Source organism: Orussus abietinus, unplaced genomic scaffold (genome assembly GCF_000612105.2).
Source record: "Orussus abietinus isolate OABI.00-Male unplaced genomic scaffold, Oabi_2.0 scaffold315, whole genome shotgun sequence".
In the NCBI taxonomy this organism is placed as follows: domain Eukaryota; kingdom Metazoa; phylum Arthropoda; class Insecta; order Hymenoptera; family Orussidae; genus Orussus; species Orussus abietinus.
In genome coordinates this window covers 1-20,985 of record NW_019394463.1, presented here as the reverse complement: position 1 = coordinate 20,985, position 20,985 = coordinate 1, and the positions used below count along the sequence as shown (strand labels likewise).

Sequence of the window (20,985 nt, the reverse complement as noted above, 5' to 3'; positions counted from 1 at the left end):
AGGCTCTGATATGAGAATCGAAAGGGTCAGGACAATTTTACGACAATTTAGAACACTCTGGTAATCGATAAACTTGCATTTGAACGGGATTAAAGGCAAAAAAAGTGTCGTATGCGCTTCTATGCTAAAACGATGGTAATACGAGATCTTGAAGTGAAGATTTAATTGACCTGGAAATCATAGATAGCGTAGGGGGTCCCTCTGCAGTCAATTAGGGCCCCAGAAAGCATGAATCCGGAGGATTTCTGGAGTTTTACCTCGATTTCTCTATAATCATTGTACGAAAGCGACAGGTGGAGTATGCCATTCGGTACAATACCCAATACAATTCGACACAGCTGTGAAAATAAAAACGAACGTAGGCATTTAGAAAAATCTTCTCGATCGACGTCGACTAAGTTCCTCGACGTGTTTCACTTCCCCTTAACACCCCCCCAAATATCAATTCCCTCCCGAAGGGGGCCCATTATTAAAAAAGGAAAAGAATTCAACCGAGAGATGCGTTATTGGATTCCTGGCCAAGAAACTCGTTAAATCGCCCCCGGAGGCGCGAATCCTTTCGGCATCCGCGGTAGTAATTCCGCAATTAGCGGGTCCGAAGAGAGGGGAACGGAAAAGGCACCTTCCTAGGGGTCAAGACACGCAGTCGGGTGAATCAGAAATGGAAGGGGCAGTTCGGGGCCTGTCAACGGGCCATGATTTAAAGCCAAATATTACGACAGGGCTCGCATTCCTCGGCTCTTCTCCGTGGGGTGGGGCACCCCCCGAGGCCAGGGGTGGTCTCACCCTGGGCCGTGCAGCGCCGTCGCCGTCGGTTTATTACCGGGATGGCGCGCGACTCGGGTCGTGGTACATTGATTTAATACGGGAGTAATTGGGCGTCGGAACGTCTCTATGAGCGGCACCTACCGCCGCTAATGCTTTTCCCGCCCCGACGCGGGCGAAACGCTCGGCTAACCACCATGCATGCTCCCGTCGAGAGAGATTATTGCCGGTTTTATTGCGCCCCGCCGAGTTTCCAGCCCGGGATTCCGCCCGCAAATCGCCCACCCTTGCAACCCGCTCCCGATACAATTTAGCGCCACCTTCCGGCAGCCCTCCTCGGCACATTTCGCGGCTTTTTATGTGGAAAGGACGAAGCGGTGAAGTTGTCAAAAGTAAAGGCATGACCCGAAAAAGAGGCATTTGAAGCACTCTCACGCGGAAAAAGAAGAATGGTCAGGAATACCACGATCGGGATAACCTCCTGGGTAATTTGGTTGGGAGAGTAATTTAGTAAAATAACAAAAGTACATAAAGAGGTTATGATTAGCACGGTAATACTTGTAGTGATCTCGACTACCCGGAGAGAAAAAACGAATAGAGTAAATCCACCCCCAAAAATGTAGGTGGATGAAAAGCATTGATTCAATAAGAGTCAATTCGATAGCACTGGACTGAGGCAAGTCGTGATTGAGTTTAGACGATTTGATTGGCTAAGTTTACATACTAATATATATTTCTACGCAGCAGCATACATTTATACGCATCCATACGTAAATTGACTAGGTAACTTGTGGATTTACATACATGGGAAAGGTCTTACATGCCCCGAGAAAAATTACAAGGTAACGTTACATTTAATTCAAGTAAAAATGCAGGAAATATACCACGTAACGGGCATTTAAACATTTTCCGATTTGTAATTTTTCCATTTTACGCTTTTCTATTTATGTAAAACATCAGTTATGGGTGGGTAAAAATGTATGTAAATTTCCATAGATTTTTCTCAGGGCAGTTATTCAATCTATCGGAAACCGAAACTCTAAGAGGCGATTCGCATCCGTCGAGAGAACATTCAGATCGCGAATAAACTAACAAGGAAGGTATCCCAAGTCGATCTCTCCAATTTCATTTCTTTTATAATATGTTATAGTAGACTATAAACTAAGCGACACGTATTTTTTTTTATCTGCCATTAAACACATTAAGAGGGTGAAACCACCATCCAAATTAAGGCATATGAAGGGGCGATTTGGCAGTTTAACCCACAAGAACATAATATTTTTTAACCAATTCACCTGGAAAAGCTTTTTCATAACGAGAAATGAAAAATGCAATTTTCTCAATTACAAAAAAAAAATTATGGGGTGAGCCACCCCGACAGGCCTTACGTTGAATGGTGGTTTCACCCCCTTAAAGTGTTTAATGGAAGGTAGAAAAAAAATACGTGTCGCTTAGTTTTTAGTCTACTATAACATATTATAAAAGAAATCAAATCGGAGAGATCGACCTGGGATACCTTCCTTGTAAGAAGGGAGAGGGGGCGGTCATTAATTCGGGCCGCATGACACGTTTGCTTCACACATGGCGCGATCACGTCCCTGGGTGTAAAGTTTAAGTCGAGGGTACACCGGCTGCGCGAAATGCCCGTCCCGACGGCGAGCTACTGGCTGCTGCCAGCTACCGATAGCTGTTCCTCCCGCTCTCCGATCGGGCTCCTCGGGGGCGGATAAAATGCGACGGAACGGCCGCAAACGGATTCTAACGCGGTCGGAATGCTCCGAATGGGGCCCCTCCCGATTCCCCAAAATGAAATAAAGTCGAATGAAGAAAAAAGAGAAGTATCTCCTTCCAGGGTTGAGGATCCTGGCCCGTTTAACGGCGGATTCGGAGATGATTTGCGACCTACGGATTGCGCACGGGTAGCTTAAGAGGATATGAAAGAGTCAGCCTATACTTGAGCCGCTCAGTGCACACATCGACTAACTCCACTTTTTGAAAAATCTTAAATTTAGGTGTCAAAGCACTTGGTATAGTCATAACTTTATATATTTATAATATCTATCCTGATTAATAGAGATTAACACCATTAAACGGCAACATTTTTTGGGGCATTGAATAATAAGTCATTTATTTCAGAAGCCATTTTGATTAACTCCATACTCTAATGTAAATCGTAGACGAATACCTGGCAGTATAGTATTATTGGATTATCTGTTGCGGCCGTACATCGACGGTTTTTTTTTTTAAACAGCCGAAGATGCTTTCCCCCTTTCAACAATATGAGTAATAAAATCGCATCAGCAAACGGATAGAAAGAAGCGCAATGCAGACGGTAGTTAGTATAACGGTGATCTCTCCCGCTGAATCTTACCGTATACTTCACCAATATTACACGGACTACATATTTTTTGGTCTTTTCAACATTACTCCCTGATTGTTTTTAAAGTTCGATTTAATTTCTTAGCGCCTTTCATATCCTCTTAAGGAGGCATCGGACGTTAAGGGGACCCGCTAACGACTAACCGATGTGCGTCGGCACGAAAGACTACCCGAGACGCCCGGAAAACGGGCAAAGGGATTCCTCGCCGAGGAAAGAGATTCGAGAAAGGGGCCTCGTAAGTCATGCCTCGCGGAAGAGCTTCCGTCGCGTTCTTTGAACTTCAATCGCACGGAGTCTGAAATTCGCCGACGAAGAGCGCCGTTAGGCGACGCCGGTCACCCCAGGGATCGCTCGATGGCCCCGACGCCTTTGACGTCGCCTCGAATCGTCACGGCGGATTCTATACGTGACGGACGCCGAATGACGTCTCCGAATCTTCCGCGGAGATTTCCACGGTCTTCGGAGGGCCCCGGAAACGAGAAAACGTATTAGCGCTCGTCATTTTCCTGGTTTAATCTCGATCAAGTATAAAGGAAATCAAGGGATAACGTGACGGGGAACACAGAAAAAGCATTAACCCTTTCGTTACCTTGGACGAGATATCTCGCGACCCAATACTGGCCGATTTACGCTTTTGACGAGATATCTCGCGACCCGATACTGGCCGATCAACGCTTTTGACGAGATATCTCGCGACCCGATACTGGCCGATCAACGCTTTTGACGATAATCTAGCTTCCTAGCACTAATATTTTGATATTCTAGACAAATTATTTTGTGTTCTCCCTTTGAGTTTTTATGTCGCTTATGGTATGTCTTGAGCATTCATCTAAAATGTCAAAATATTGGTGCTAGAAAGCTAGATTATCGTCAAAAGCGTTAATCGGCCAGTATTGGGTCGCGAGATATCTCGTCCAAGGTAACGAAAGGGTTAAGGTGTTATGAAAGCGTCATTCTATACATATGAAACGTCGGAATAGTTATAAAACTTTTCTCCACACTGGGTGCAATCATTTGAAACTTCATCACGAGATTATGGAGGCCCTAAGGAAGAACCGAACGCTCGTGAAGTTTCATTTTTCAAACAAAATATGTGTCCTCGGTGATAGTCTAGGATAAATGATCTAATTATTTTTGAGAAATTATATTTCACGAGCATCGCGTTCTTCCTTGGGGCCTCCATAACCACGTGTTAACGTTTCAAATGACTCGGTGCACCTAGTTGGGAGAAAAGTTTTATAAGAATTTTCACGTTTTGATATATAGAATAAATTTCATGTCACCTTGAAGTGCCCACGTGAGAAAGGAACTGGCACCGTGGAGGAAATAATTGCCACAAATCCTTGACCAATGGGTAGGTACCTAGGACGTTTTCGTGTCTACCGAGCAGCATTAAGTAATTAATGTCGCAAAGAGCAGCATCTACATCCGACGAACGACAAATGCGGGAACACTCGGGGCAAATTCAGACAGCGACGTCTTCGGTTACACCGTGTGTTCCTAGTTAAGAAATTACCACGACCTACATCTTCCGCCTGGCGATGCTTCAACGGAGCTCTTTATGCTCGGCAATTACAGATCCTACGACTAGGCACTCCCACTCGACACAAAAACATTCTTAAATGTGCAAAGGTACAAATACGAGATCGGTTTCCTCTGGATATGGACCCTCGTTCCGACACCCCTAAAAACCTACGCTCGGTCTTCGACTCTTCCCAAGACACGAGAACCGCAGTTTACCTTTCCGACATGTTCAAGAACATCGAAAAAAACAACCATCCCTCCAAAACGTGGCCTCGTTTCGTCGGCCTACCCTCGCGGGGCGCATTACCCGGCGTAAGGAGGGATTTGCGTGACCAGGGTGGGTTTCCGACACCTCTAAAAACCTACGCTCGGTCTTCGACTCTCCCCAAGACACGAGAACCGCAGTTTACCTTTCCGACATGTTCAAGAACATCGAAAAAAACAACCATCCCTCCAAAACGTGGCCTTGTTTCGTCGGCCTGCCCTCGTGGGGCGCATTTACCCGGCGTAAGGAGGGATTTGCGCGACCAGGGTGGGTTTCCGACGCTTCTAAAAACCTCCGCTCGGTCTTCGACTCTTCCCAAGACACGAGATCCACAGTTTACCTTTCCGACATGTTCAAGAACATCAAAAAAAACAACCATCCCTCCAAAACGTGGCCTCGTTTCGTCGGCCTGCCCTCGCGGGGCGCATTTACCCGACCTAAGGAGGGATTTGCGCGACCAAGGTGGGTTTCCGACACCTCTAAAAACCTACGCTCAGTCTTCGACTCTTCCCAAGACACGAGAACCACAGTTTACCTTTCCGACATGTTCAAGAACATCGCAAAAAACAACCATCCCTCCAAAACGTGGCCTCGTTTCGTCGGCCTGCCCTCGCGGGGCGCATTTACCCGACCTAAGGAGGGATTTGCGCAACCAGGGTGGGTTTCGCGAAACAATTACTGCAAATCGCCAGGTGCAGAAAAAGGAGGAGGAAAAGCAGAGAAAAAGGGACGGCCGATGGAGAGACGCCGATAAGGGAAATTATGCGTAGGACCCGCGCACATCGGGCCCGGAGCCTGGGGGGAGGCAAGGGGGGCCCGAGTGCTCCTCTCGTCTCGGAACGTTGATCCCCAGTGATAGGAATGCCGCGGCCGGGCCAGAGGCGCATAACTCCGAGGATGCGGCCCCAAAATAAAAAGTGCCCTTATATTTGAGAATCCAAGGGGTGACTTCTTTCGCTCGGACGCGCTCCTCGCGAAATTCCCCAATCGGGAGTTTGACGAATGGTCCCATCACCGGCGCGTAACGAGCCCCGTCCAACCTTCGATTCTACCTGCGGCTCGCCTTTTACCTTTTTACCATCGGGCCCGACCTACAAGTAATGCCCGCTGCAATTGCGCGGGCTTACCAACCTCCTCGCCGACCTTTTTGCGGATATCGACTATGGATATGTGGCACCGAGGGATGAGCGTACATAGGCACGCATGCTGGACCTACTGGCCGAAAATGACTACCGAATGAATTTAACGTAGAACTGCATCGTCAAGATGATAGGAAAGGCGCTGAGAAATTGAATCGAGATCGAGTAATTAAAATTCATCTATACCCTTTTTGGTGGTAACGTCATTTTGAATACTCAAGTGGGAACGTAAGATGGCGCGTCCCGATACCGATGTTTATGTTCACGTTAAAGTCTTTTACGGTCCACGTTGAGAATGATACGAACTGAAGCGTTTCAACTGCTACCGAATGAATATGTTCACGTTAAAGTCTTTTACGGTCCACGTTGAGAATGATACGAACTGAAGCGTTTCAAATGTCATTTCGGTAAAGTAATGATGAAGAGATCTATGTAAAACTGTAAAGATCCAGGGAATTCAGTATTCTAACGACTGTTTAGAACCAACGTCGCCATCTGTGACGTTTAACTGCAACTCAATTCTTGCTCTAAGAACCCGTGTTAGCACCGAGCCAAGCCAGCATTCTCTTGCAATCGTTGGTGAAAGTATTTTCCATATTTTCCCATCTGACTCCGCATTAATCCATTTCTACGATATTCTAAATTGTTCGAGCTAGGTCTTGAAACTCTTTACTTTTTATTCTAAGCTTTCAAGAAGCGTAACATGTCGAAAACGTGCACGGACCACGCCACATTGGGTCTAGTCCATGATAAATAAATAAAGTTTTGATGAAAAATGAAATTTCACAAGTTTCAGGACCTACATTAGGGACTCGACATTCCCGTGGGAAAATTTGAAACAAATCGGTTCCCCCAATTCGGAGAATACTTTCCCCTACGATTTGACTTCTCAGATATATGTATATATGGGTTCCCTTTCATATCACCTTAAAAGATAATCCTGCCGGGGAGACTTCAATGGTATCCGGGATGCCTTGAGAATAATTTCAATTAAGCACTAACCGAAACGAGGCATCCTAAGTAAAATGTGATAAAAGGTAAATAATTATTTTTAGGCGATACCAGTCTTGATGCGCGACTCCTAGTGCAGCCAAATACGAGTCCTCGGAATTCATCATCGCGTCACGGAGTGCTTTCATGTTTAATGTTAATTCATGTTAAGTCATGATTAAATGTTAATTCATGTTAAGTCATGATTAAATGTTAATTCATGTTAAGTCATGATTAAATGTTAATTCATGTTAAGTCATGATTAAATGTTAATTCTCATGAACACAAGACCAGGCCGGGATTTTTGAATCGCCTTAAAGAGAAACTGACGAATGTTTCTTCTCGCAAGCGTACTTCCCCGTTCCATCGAGAGGGCCCTTGAACCTCGTCGCCGGGAAACAAAACCGCGAGCCAAAGGGAAGAAATCGAGCAGCGCGGAGTAGTGGAAACTATTACTGGCGACGTGCGGAATTTAATATTAAAATTCATAATATACGGCCGTGGCCGAGGGAATCGATCAGAAGTTAACAAGTTGGCCGGTTACGGCTTGACGCGGCGACGCGACACATTCTCGGCCTCGGTCCCCATGCCACGGGGACCTACGACCACGAGCACGTGGGGCCCGACGTAAGTGCACACACGTCGGCACATGCACACCACGAGGCGGTTTAAATCGCACCGAATAAAACGATTACCGTGTCAGAAGCGCCGACGGGCCCCAAGGTGTCCACAATGGGGTGTCGTTCGTTTATTCAGCAAACATTTCCCAAACGGGCCCCCTGACGACACGTCCGTTTCGACGGACACCGCTTTTTACCGCCAGCTCCTTTTGGGGTGAATCGAGATCGCGATTCTGATTTTCACTGAAAAATTAAATGGAAATTAAGCGCCTAGTGATAAAAACCTAGGTGTCCCCAGAATTCACCGGTTGTTCCGATCTTCGATGAAAATGCTTCGATTTTTGCCACGAAGGAAGCTATTTTATCGACCAAGCTACCGACATCTGCGCGTTATCGAACGTCCCTCGATATTAAAGAGGAATTTTTAGAGATTCAGAAAGATGCTATCAAAGAACCACATACGCGGTAACAGCTTTTTATTGAGATAAGGTGAAGTGCAACACGCTTCAAATCAGTCGATTAGAATACAACACGTTTTTTTAAGGGTATTAGAACAAACTGTCCGAAACTTTGACACATCACTTCTGATCATCTAAGAATTGTCCTGACATATTGAAAATTCGGATTTTTCAAAAAAGTTGTTTAACTCAGCCCAGACCAGAACCAAAATGGCGTCGAGCTCTCATATTTCGATCAGTATATAATTATCGAAGGCTCTGATATGAGAATCGAAATTTTACGACAATTTAGGACACTTTGACAGTCGATAAACTCACATTTGAACGGGATAAAGGCAAGAAAAGTGTTGTATGCGCTTCTACACCAAAACGATGGAAATACGAGGTCTCGGAGTGAAAATTTAATTGACCTGGAAATCCCAGATGGCGCAGGGGGTCCCTCTGCAGTCAATTAGGGCCCCAGAAAGCACGAATCCAGAGGATTTCTGGAGATTTACTTCGATTCCTGTATAATTATTATACGAAAACGCCAGGTTGAGTATGCCATTTGGTACAATACCCAATATAATTCGATACAGCTGTCGATATAAAAACGAACATCGGCAACGTAGGCATTTAGAAAAATCTTCTTTATCGACGTCGATCAAGTTCCTCGCCGTGTTTCACTTCACCTCAATATACAATAATACAACTTGCAGCCGCATGGAATGACGAGCCAGGAATAATTCTTTAACTCGTCGACGAATAAGCTGCACACACAGGTGCATATCTTGAACATCGAGCCAAAGTAGTCTTGCGTATTACGTCGGATGCGTGCGACCGCAATCGAGACACCTCCGGGCCCAAGTCCGGGGCCTTCTCCTTAGGGGCCGACGAGAGTCCCCGAGGAAAGCCTAGGGGAGTTTTCTCTTATCGGGCAGGAGGTAAGAGAGGATAAGGAGCCGGGCGAACTAATTTACTGCCTCGGTGGGGCCCTGTCGTCGCGAGGGGGCTCGCATAAATCGCTCGCGAGCGCGCGAGACGGGCCCCTCGCGTCTAGGGCCGAGTAATCGGAAGGTGTCGCACATTTTAAATAAAAGCCGGATCTTCGGGCGAAGCAAAAAGGTAGTCGGAAAAAACACGAGATTTCAATTAAAGAGACACGCTTAGTAATGAGGCACTCTGGATTTATTAGCCCGCGGGCCCAGGCGCCCAACCGTCTGCGTTTGCGCGCCGAAGGGGACCCACGCGAGGGCCGGACGTGCGTGCACGCGTACACGCGCGCGACGGTGCGTGCGAGAGGGGCCTTAGGACCCACTTCGTCCGCGCGACCGAGCGCCAAGGGGGACTCGCGTGCACGCGTGCGTGCCTGCGTGCGCGCGAAGCGTTTAGGCCTCGCGGTCCGGCGAGCAAAGCGATAACGATATTTTAACGATTGCCCCAGATTTCTCGATACGTGTCTCGCGAGGACTTCTGTTATCACGTAAATGCCGCTGAAAGTGTTAAATTACGCGTTCTCGTTATCGGCTCCGTTGGGACAATATGAGCGAAACTTAAAGGAAATATGGTTATCGGAGGATGATAGTACCTACCGCGAGTGGTACCAGTCCCTACTTCTGGGCCCGAGGGGGTGCGAGCATCGATGCAACTTTTCGTTATCGGAGGACGAGACTCTGGGATGGGAATGGCTGTGCCCATTCTTGTTATCGGGTATAGGCCGAGATGATACCGTGCTTACGAATCGGACACTCGAAGTAAGTATATAAATACTGGGGGAATAAAACCAACGAAACGGACGAGGATATCGTTATCGTCGGAGCTTGACACGATAATAGTTGAAATAGTGGGCCACTTCTGGTCTCCCGGGGGACCCACGGTCCCGTGCGTGCGCCTGAGACGTTAGGGCCGCATCCGCACGCGCGTACGTGCAGCCAGGTTTTCGGCTTCGTGCGGACACGTCGAAATTCCAAAGATGTCCCCTCATTTGCATGTTGCCCGAGGAGATTCATTATTATTTTGTGACGAAGCCCGCCCGCTCCAGTTTAGATTGGGCCCGACAATTCCCAGGGCGAATTCACGCGACCTCGCCTTTTCCCACGTGGCCCTCTCGCCGTGTAGGCATCGTGTCGCGGATACTACGCTAACCACGGGGGATGTTTCGCCAGGGGTGTTTTGCCTAATACCATGGGATTAAAACACCTTGCACTTATTCCCTAGCTGCGTCGGGCCCCACCTAGATGGCTTTTTTAGAGGCCTTCGCACCTGCTCCACCCCAGCTTCGCAGCCCATTAAGGAGAGCCCGCCAACATAAGCGATAAAATTATCGCCAAGCAGTGATTCGGGGACTTCGGATAATAATGTGGCATAAAACGCACATCGCCGAAGACGCTGAGATAGAAAATTACGGGTTACCCGATGTACTCGCATTTTCCTACTTTGATCAATTCCAAAAACAAGGCCCACCGATTACGCCCGTTAATTAGGTACTGCCGTGGAAATCTCCACGTATCGTCATCCTTCAAAGCGTCATTTTCCTCATTTTCTCCGCCGCGAAGAAACCACGATGGAACTTGCTTGACAATCAAAACACCCCACGCCGGCTTCGTTCCATCTCGGGTAAAGTTCGATAAAATTTCCCTCTCCTCCCAAATCAATTCTGGGAGCGCAATCAGGCCCCCGAAAGATCTCTCGAGACTCTCGACGCAGGAAGAAAACGAAGGACTCACCTTTGCCTAAACCGTGGTTATTAAATATATATTTAGCGAGCGCGTGGAAATCTCTACGTATCGTCATCCTTCAAAGCGTCATTTCCCTCATTTTCTCCGTCGGGAAGAAACCACGATGGAACTTACTTGAAGATCAAAACACCCCACGCCGGCTTCGTTCCATCTCGAGTAAAGTTCGACAAATTTCCCTCTCCTCCCAAATCAATTCTGGGAGCGCAATCAGGCCCCGGAAAGATCTCTCGAGACTTTCGACGCAGGAAGAAAACGAAGGACTCGCCTTTGCCTAAACCGTGGTTATTAAATATATATTTAGCGAGCGCGTGGGTATCGTTACCTTATGATTAAGTGGTACCGCCGTTTGAAGGTGCGTTTACGCTTTCGCGGCCGGTCGATTAACGAGGTCCGTATAGCGTCGATTAAAAGCGCCCGTTAGGAGATCGGTGCCCCTCTCTCACCCCTATTCTCCGCGTACGCCGCTCGGTAAAAAGGTAAAAGAGCACGCCGATCGTCAGGGCCCTCTCCCGGGCGCGCCGGACCCGATCTCGTTGCGATCGTCCTTACCGGACCCATCGCACGATCCCCGGCATGTATATCTCGATACGAATCGACGGCCCGATGTCGATTAGCTTCGGGCTACGACTCACTCTCGTCCCGTCATTACCCCCGCTCGATTTTTCACCGAATCTCCGACGGCGAATCTCCCGCAGTGGAGAGATCCTCTCCCCGTGCAGAAATTTCGCGGCCACTGCCCCGAGTGATGCCCAAACGGCATCCCCGATCGGTAATGACGGGGGCTTCCGCCACTTTTCCTCCCGCTCCCCCGGGGCGTCGATCGCGATTCTGCTCCTTACTTAACAAATTTCCCAGTTTTATTCCTTCCCTTTGTCATCGAGTCGCCGAAGTTATGCCAATGAATTCGGAAGTCTCCGTACACGCAGAAAAGTAATATTGATGATTATTATTACACACAACATACATTACACACAATGATTATTACATGTGCTTGCGGGTCAAAGTATCGTTGGAACCTTAACAACAATTATTGTAGATGTAATCACAATTTTTTGCCCTTTTAACCATTGCGGCTGTACCACCAACTGCGGAATTCTTGTAAATAAATTGTAGTTATATTTGCATCTGACAGGGTTACATATTTAACATTTTTAACAACAACACAACTATTGCTTCAGTTGACGAGTTTATGCTGTCACGATTGTAAGTATAACTGTCGTATCGTTGTAACTGTAATCATTCTTTGTAATAACGTGTACTACAATGAAATTGTACATTTGACATTATTAGCAGAGTAATCGTTACTTTGTAGAACTGCTGTCCTTATATTTCCCAGCGATTGCTGTTATATCTATCCCAATTGTAGTAATTATAACAACTTTTTTCTCTCCGTGTAGAGGCCCAGAAGGATACGGACGTTCGATGCTCGATAAATAGTATGTTAGCCAACGGATAGCGGCGCTGTAATCATCTCTCCGTCTCTCTTAATCTTATGGCGATGTATAGCGAATTGCATTTTTTCTTTATCTTACACCCAGTACTCGCCTTTCTATATGCGTCTCTCTTCCTCCCGTATGTGAGATATCGTTAGGTAACACATGATGTGTCAAAGTTCCGAACAGTTCTATGTAATACCCTTAAAAAATAGTGCCTTCTTCGAGTCGACTGATTTGAGGGGGTTTCACTTCATCTTAATACATTACGCATCGCGTGAAATCGCGTTATCACAAATCGTGTTTATTCATAACCAAAATAAAAAGAACAGTTACGATGCTGAAAAAATCGATAGCGGTGGAAACAAAAAGTTATGCCACGCCGAACAAAAATTAAACGGGGACTTCCCTCATTTTGTTATACATCGCGTTGTACGAGAACCGCGTTATCACTAGGTTTACGGGACCCGTCAATTTAACGGAATTCAAACTTCAAAAAGAAATACCGAAAAATCCATAGCATTAATTTTAACCATTTTTGTATCGTAAATTAATCATTTCATCCAAGGAATTTGTACACACAATTATTTTTTCCTAAGCCTTCTAATTATTAAAATCTGTATGTAGTATACCTATCTCTACGAAACCCGTCAAATTGACGGGCTAGCTAATTTCATAAACAATCCATATATATTTGCTTCGTTGCAGGGAGTGTAAGGCGAAGATGAGAGTGAAAGTTTGCATTGAAAGTGGAGAAATAGAAGGATCTTCGGATAGTGAAGAGGAAAACTTCTTGAAAGGGTATCGTAGCAAGAAAAGGATGCGCATTCTCTCTAGTTCTGACTCCAAGGATGAGAGGACGAGCATTCCAATCAATTCCGTGATGATTTTTAAAAAAGGACTTTTTACTTACTAATAATTTATTTAAACGTAAAGTCTAGTGTTGTTTAATATAGACTTAATTTGAATAAATCGATTTTTTAAAGAAAACGCGTGTTCTCGTTTGCCCGTCAATTTGTCGGGTGCTCGTAGAAACAGGTACATAAAAAACGCCCGTAAACCTAGTGTTATATAAAAAAGTCGTCGGGATATCTTTAGCGCATTGCAGAAATTCCCATTATAAAAATACACATTACACGGAAGGTTACTGTCCGGAGATTCTGAAGATACAGACTCCTGTCGAGCAAGGTACCCAACTGTCAAAATATGTCGAGTAGAAAAAGGTTTAAGAAATGCGTTTAAGTGGACCATTATTCCGTAACTCGTATTCGTAAAAAATCCTTTAATTGGTATACAACTTAACGTAACTCGCATCGAGGTAATCGAAGTGCCCCCTTTAAATTCACCTCGCATTCTCTCGAATTTGTCCGACTGGCAATCTCCCACCTGCACGGCCCAAGAAACGGCCAACCTCGTTGACAAACCCCCCGGTGATTACGAAAGCGACTCCGTTCCCGAAATTCCCGGACCGGGTGTTCAAAAACCCGTTTATCAGTGCGCCGTCAATTTCCCCCGTATTCACCGCGCATCCCGGGCCCTCTGAATCGCGGAGGGCCCGTCCTTACGGAGGAGAATCGATTGGTCTCGAGGAGGAGATAAAACAGGCCCCACGAGACGTAGGTACTCCGCTAGTCCGGTACCCGAGTATCCGAGTACCCGATCGCTATCGCTCCCCCCACGGCCCGGCGTCCCCTTTTCCGCGCGCGGTCCTTTTTGCCGGGAAACGAGTCCCCGTTCCCTGAAGGGTTGATAATTCGTCGATTAAATTGGAAACGGCAGAGCTAATTGTGCTCCGCGTGTATTATTCATGGCTCCCGGTGCGGTGCGCCGCGGCGCCGCAGCGGCGCGCACCCCGCGTGCGCGCGGGTCGCGGCGCGTCTGAAGAAGCGCGGAAAGAAGACGGGCGGCGGGCCGGCGGAAGGGCCCGGAGCGGACCCTCCGTACCGGGAGATGCCGCGGGCCCGCGCAAGAAATCCTACCGCGGCCTTTCGGGGGAATGCAACATTGTGCGGGAGATGCGTATCGGACCGAGTCGCCATGAGGTCTGATCGAGGTAGGGACGGTCGCTCGAGTTTTCTGAATTTTCGGGAGCGGCGACAGGAAGGGCCGAGCTGGGTGGGACTCCATGGAACGAAAGTTCCCCTGGGACTTGCGGAAGAATGATAAAGGGAGGATACCGGGGCAAAAGGGGGATTTATGATGCCCCGGGCCTGCGTAAGGAATCTTACCGCGGCCTTTCGGGGGAATGCAACATTGTGCGGGATATGCGTATCGGACCGAGTCGCCATGAGGTCTGAACAAGGTAGAGACGGTCGCTCGAGTTTTATGAATTTTCGGGAGCGGCGACAGGAAGGGCCGAGCTGGGTGGGACTCCACGGTACGAAAGTTCTCCTGGGACTTGCGGAAGAAGATAAAGGGAGGATACCGGGACTTGCGGAAGAATGATAAAGGGAGGATACTGGGATAAAACGGGGATTTATGATGCCGCGGACCCGCACAAGAAATCCTTTCGCGGCCTTTCGGGGGAATGCAACATTGTGCGGGAGATGCGTATCGGACCGAGTCGCCATGAGGTCTGAACAAGGTAGGGACGGTCGCTCGAGTTTTCTGAATTTTCGGGAGCGGCAACAGGAAGGGCCAAGCTAGGTGGGACTCCACGGAACGAAAGTTCCCCTGGGACTTGCGGAAGAGGATAAGATAGGATATTGGAGCAAAAGGGGAATTTAACGATAGGAGAAATCCTGATCTATGTCAGTGTTGGAAATCTGCAACGATAAAGTGCATAGCTAGATTGTACAGTGCTTAGGAACAATGTAGAAAAAAAATTGCCAGGCAGAGATATTGGGGGTATTGATCATTGTAATTTTGTAGACGGAGCTTTTGTTCACGTAGCTCTGCAAGTGAAAAACTGAAGTGTAAATGGAATAACGCCACTGGTATACTCGCACCACACAGGGACACAACTTAATAAGTACTACACGTCGTCCTGTTTTAATTAGCCCTTTTTCGCCAATTTATGAATCTTAGTGATGGTCTCGCAATGAATAACGACCTCGTAGTTTATCTAGGAGAATCGATGAGAATATCTGTGCCCTGAAGGGCTGCGAATCTATTACCTAACTTTCCGGAATATGTATAAACTTAAAAACACGGGAAACACGTTCCCTGGCGTCGTTCTACTGGACTCTAAGGTGTGATTCGGCAAGAAGTTATCGAGCGATAATGGCGAGACTCGTCTATGCCGAGAGGAGCAAAAAGGAGAGCTCGAATGTGAGTACAGCAACGCTGGAGGGAACATCTACGGCGGAAGCCGGTTACCCCAAGATTTACAGAAGGCCGCTGCGCTTCGGGCGTTTGTTTAAGGATTTTACGAGAATGAGAAGGGCACACAGGTTGGTCGATGGACGCAGAAAACACTGGTCGGCGAGAACTCATCCATCGCGAGATCTATCCACCCCCCAACAACGACCCTCCAAAGTGTAACGCAACAACATCGAATTATGCAAAATAATCGGGAATCCATGCTCATGACTATGGCTACACTTCAAGTCCAGATCAGACCAACTAGATCAAACCCCCAAAATACGGCTGAAAAAAAAAACAATACTACTTCTAAGCGTGGAGAACCTTTGTCTATCAGATACGAGCAAAGCATAACCACACGTATAGAAGGTAATATGTACGTTTCAGTCGGATCTGGTATGATCTAGTCCGATCTGATCCGAAAGGATCTGTTCGGCTGTAGTGTACTCCTACCATGAAATAAACGGCGACTAGATTCACTAAGAGGAATAAACGAAAAAGAAAATGATATAACTATTTTAACAGGGCAATCTGATCTTAATCAATACCTCAAAACAGGGATAATGATCAGTGTGCAAGAGACTTTCCAGGTCTATGCCTTAGTTTCTTTTTTAGAAAGTAAAATAACGAAAAGATATGCGCATAAGGCGCCTCGACTAGGTTATGATTTCGTAGGTGCATATTTTACCACGCCGTAATTTGTGTCCAATTAAAGAGGTGTAGACCATGGAAAGTCTACTTAACGGGTTATCACCCGCGACATATTCGGTCAATGGACTGCAAGCTTCTGCGCGACGATTTACGGCTGCCGTAAGTGGAGTCGCCTGTTTATTCCACCAGAGGTGGAATCGAGCCCACGTTAGGGATCAATTGATCCCTTGATTTATAGTGCAGCACCATGATTACATGTATTTGATCCGGACTCGGCCATGTCCTGGCACTGCCCCGGCAATAATCTTCCGACTCACTGCCGGACTCCATCGATCCAGGTTGCTCCAAATTTTCATGCAAATCGAGGAAACCTGATCTACGCGACATGAAAAGATAAGTTAAAAGATCCATCACTGGTGGGACTTTAAATCCCCTCGATTTAGAATCTCTAATCCTCGTAAGTGTTCGATATTCGAAATTTTCCACATCACGGGGTCCTCCAGCGAATCCAGCGAGTGAAACAAAGGGAGCTCACGATTATTATTTAATATTTATTTTGAAAGTGGCGTAAGTCCATTTTTCAAAAAAATCGAGTTATACCATAATTCACGTAGATAGTACCAATTAATTTTTCAGGGTAAAATTAATAATCAATACGCGATTAAACTACAGAAGCTTACTATGCTTATGTACCTCGGTTATATCACCTTGAATACCTTAATAACGAATTTCGACTAGACTAGGTAGTTGCAGTGAGATTTATTGTCCAGTATTATTAGCTGCATAATACGGAGTGTACAGACGTTGGGAATATTTGTATTATACTCACCGTTTACTACCATCGATTATCGTGAACATTTTGATAATCCTGTCTCGTTACCTCAGAACGTTACGGCCTATTTGTTACTGTTTAAGGTAAATAAATTAATTCATTTTAATATTGCACAAAGAAAAGAATGTTTCAATCGGTAGAATAATGTTTATAGGAGTCTTAAGTTTCTATGCCATGCATCGAAGTAACAGAAATTTGGATTTATCTCAATCAACAAGGTTTACAATTATTTTTTAAATCGAGCGATTCAATAAACTTTTACCCAATTCAGGTTGTTCTTTAATTGTTATAATTTTTTTAATACGTTTGAAAAGCATGAAATATGATCTGGCAATTTGAAACCGGCTCCGAGGTATCGGAAGTTGAATCGACCGATATCGATAGTTTTCGATAGTTTGTAGCGGCAATTTCTAACGTCCGATTGAGCCGAATATCTTTCCAATGAATATGACAAAATTCATTGGTATGGCTCTGGTTTTCGAGTTTCGATTGTTGATTGTAATTAGTCCTTCGCTTCTTTTTTAGTACGTGACAAATCGAGATTTTAGTGCAGTGTTTCAGGGTAACGCGAGATCTCGCTTGGTAATCGACTTGTTCTTCTGCTTTCATTGGGTGCACTAGTTGAGTCTGTGGTGTACAGATCTTGAACTAACTTAATAGACCCAATAAATGAAAGTAAAAAACGTGAAAGCGCGAAGGGGTAAACGTCAAAACTATAAATAATCAAAAAAGTTATGGTTAGCACTGCTCAATTAATTATACTTGTAGAACCCCACCATGGATAATGGAGACCAGAAACCCTACAGAAAGAAGAGAATGAGGCTATCGCAAAGGAGGTTAAGCAGGAGGAAGAAAGCCCGCGATAGGTATTTAGTTGTATGTTGCTCATGTATAAAATTAAAGTTTTATTATTGTGCACAGTCCCGTTCCACGGTGGTTCATGCATAATAACCTCCAAATTATGAAAATTGAACACTAAGTTTTCATTGAATCGGATAAACATCTTTATCGGTTCAGGAGAAAGCGCCTTAGAGAGGAACGGCAGCAGCAGCTAGAATTGGAGATGGCGAAGACGGAAAAGGCTGAGCTGCTGACATTGGATGACATGCAGAGACACGGGGACTTCCTGCAGTGTATTATCAAGGAGGAGCCAAGTTTCCAACAACCTGAGACGATATTCCTTGATAGCACGGTACCGGAAAATAATGGACACGCAGAGGAAGAGTGCATCTTACCCTTCGATCCCGAATTTGATGCACACTTTCATCGGCAGCCCGTTATCGCTGGTCGACGTCTAGTGGATATAGACTACTTCCTACAGGATATGCATACCAAGTTCGATAATCACTCTCCCACGTGTCCCTGTAACTTTAAGGATCTCGCTCTAGTTAATTCTAAGTATCACGGTACACAAACTGAGATTATCATGGAGTGTCGGAGATGCTTGTACAAAAATTCCATTTGGAGTGAAAATCCAGGACAGTAAAGAGTAATATATTAATTTAACGGTATACATTAAGGCATACAGAGGTTTTCCGTTTCGGTTATAAATAGTTTAACCAAGAAGTTGCTCCAGGTTTGGTTACGAGGTGTTTAATTATTATCCATACATGGGTTTTTTCTATGTATGAATAACTGATGCATGATATTTGTATAGTTCTAAATCCTGGAAATATAACTTCCACGTTTATCTTTAGACATTCGGGTCAACGAAGACTTGATAGATCATTGATTTGATATTGAAATCGATGTGTGCCAAAAATGAGCAATTTTTCTAAGTTTTCTCCCACCATAAGAAAATTAACATTAACTTAGGACTACAGGTGATTTTCAAGGATCAGGAATAGGCGATTAGATAATATGATAGAATAGATAGAAGTCAATTAGATATTATGATAGCGATAGAATAGAAAATGTGTTGTGCCGCTACTGAGGGGTAACAGGTGGCAAGTGCATTAGCCGTCCGTATCCTCCACCAGGGGGCAGCACAGGACGCGATCGCGCGACCCTGCCCATGAGCTATCTCCCAACTTTTGTCTGGTAGATGGTATTACCAGAGATGATATTACCATCACGAGTATGTGAGCCGCCAGCGGCGACTCTTAGTAATGAGCTTAGACCATATGGTAATGAGTTGCGTCGCCATTGTGGGATAACAGGTGGCAAGTGCGGTTGCTTCTCATTTAAAACGGCGAAATTATTTCCGCGCCTTTTTCTCATTCATAGTAAAACATCTTTTGTACTTGAATTATCCTAATTAGTTGACGTTGCAGACATGCTCCATTATTAGGTTGTGATAAGTTATTTATAACTTTGTAGTTTTAATGCTGTAAGTATGTTACAACCTGATGAGTTTCTTACATCGGGGTGCCCAGTACTGAATTCAAATTTACGAGGAGGTATCAATCGAAAAGGTTTGACAGAGATTTATGGTCAGTCTGGAACTGGGAAGACGCAGTTAGCTTTACAGCTTTGTCTTACGGTGCAAATACCAATTGCCGCAGGTGGATTGGGAGCAGGTAAATGATGCACTATTTACCATTTAGTTTTTTTAATTCTAACATGTCATTCCTTTAACATTCTCTAGGTGCAGCATACATATGTACCGAATCAGTATTTCCAACCAGAAGACTGCTGCAACTATTAAAAACTTTCCCTAATGTCGAGAAGTACAATATCACTGGGGATTCGGTGTTTATAGAACATGTATCGACTATTGTAAGATACAATTTTTGTTTAACTTACCATTTTGATTACAAATTAAGGAAAAAAAAAATATCTCGATGAAGTAATTGCGTGTAGCCTGTAAACTTAGACTTAAAGGCGATGTACTAATTTTTTCAATCTCTTTGCTAAAGGAAGACTTGGAAATGTGCGTAATTAGAAGAATTCCAATACTAATGGAGTCTCAGAAAATAGGTCTCATAATCCTTGATTCTATCGCTGCACCTTACAGAGTCGAATATTCCGATTCTGAATTAAAGAACAGAGCGAGAAGTTTACGATCTATAGGCTACCAGCTGCACATTTTGTCTTTCAAGAATCGAATACCTGTTGTTTGCATCAATCAAGTAAATACGACCGTTGATATTCTTTTCCAGTAAAGTTGCAATAACGGATTACCGAGTGCTTCTTGCAGGTAACAGCAGTTGTGAAAAGTGATTGTGTGGATAATTTACTTAGTAAAGAACAACCTGCTTTGGGGATTACTTGGGCTAATCTTGTCTCGAACTCATTATATCTTTATAAAAGTGAAGACCATCGTTATGTATGTGTTAAAAAGTCATCATACGTACCACGAACGGTCATAAAATTTAACATATCTGATTCAGGAGTATTCGGCATAGCGTAAAGGATCTTCTTACAAAAGATAACTATTTTTATACCTAGTAGGAATAATAAATGCAGTACGTTATAACTTTTGACTTTATTAGCACTTTGATCTTACGATACCTCGACACACGCATGGGACTCATTTGTAATCAGTCCTTCTGCGACGTTACAAGATATTCCTTCCTATATAATTTCCAAAATAAATCATGTCAGGTTTAAATTAATTATGTGATCGGGGCATATGTATGAAATAACTGCGAGTAATGAAATGCAGTTATCAAATGAAATTGACGTATGATGACAATTAAGACACAATGTACAATATTGTTGCTCTCTAAAACAGACGTCTACCAGTTGCAAACCTGCCTTAAAATAAGAAATGAAATTAAAAAAATATAACGTGCATCTCCTTAGGTTAGACCGATAAATGTTTGAACAAATGAGGCTACATTCGGTTTTTAACTGGCAGCACTTTCATCGCAACAATTCTAAATAATTCCAGTACTGTCGATGTAACATAGTCGAAGGCATCTATGGAAAAATCATTTCTGTTGAGTTGATCTTTTTTTTTTTTT

The 20,985-nt window shown here is 44.9% G+C and overlaps 2 protein-coding genes across 2 annotated transcripts; both read left to right on the top strand.

Moving 5' to 3' along the window:
- The first annotated feature begins 17,557 nt into the window (after positions 1 to 17,557).
- Positions 17,558 to 18,596, top strand: LOC105695871. The gene is made up of 3 exons (XM_012417866.1): positions 17,558 to 17,777; positions 17,846 to 17,943; positions 18,095 to 18,596. Exons 2-3 carry the CDS (start codon positions 17,855 to 17,857, stop codon positions 18,561 to 18,563), a joined length of 558 nt encoding a protein of 185 aa, XP_012273289.1. The 5' UTR covers positions 17,558 to 17,777; positions 17,846 to 17,854; the 3' UTR covers positions 18,564 to 18,596.
- A 615-nt stretch (positions 18,597 to 19,211) lies between these two features.
- On the top strand, positions 19,212 to 20,495 carry LOC105695870 (DNA repair protein XRCC3-like). Its single transcript, XM_012417863.2, has 5 exons — positions 19,212 to 19,302; positions 19,397 to 19,596; positions 19,665 to 19,795; positions 19,936 to 20,148; positions 20,217 to 20,495. The coding sequence occupies exons 2-5, from the start codon at positions 19,413 to 19,415 to the stop codon at positions 20,427 to 20,429; spliced, it is 741 nt and encodes a 246-aa protein (XP_012273286.1). The 5' UTR covers positions 19,212 to 19,302; positions 19,397 to 19,412; the 3' UTR covers positions 20,430 to 20,495.
- Positions 20,496 to 20,985: the final 490 nt, after the last annotated feature.

What these genes read in the sequence shown, in the direction of transcription:
- LOC105695871 (XM_012417866.1), top strand. Translation starts at nt 17,855, where the DNA reads ATGGATAATGGAGACCAGAAACCCTACAGAAAGAAGAGAATGAGGCTA. An exon ending in AGGAAGAAAGCCCGCGATAG is followed by an intron (nt 17,944 to 18,094) that starts GTATTTAGTTGT and finishes TTATCGGTTCAG; the next exon opens with GAGAAAGCGCCTTAGAGAGG.
- LOC105695870 (XM_012417863.2), top strand. Translation starts at nt 19,413, where the DNA reads ATGTTACAACCTGATGAGTTTCTTACATCGGGGTGCCCAGTACTGAAT. An exon ending in CGCAGGTGGATTGGGAGCAG is followed by an intron (nt 19,597 to 19,664) that starts GTAAATGATGCA and finishes AACATTCTCTAG; the next exon opens with GTGCAGCATACATATGTACC. An exon ending in TAGAACATGTATCGACTATT is followed by an intron (nt 19,796 to 19,935) that starts GTAAGATACAAT and finishes TCTTTGCTAAAG; the next exon opens with GAAGACTTGGAAATGTGCGT.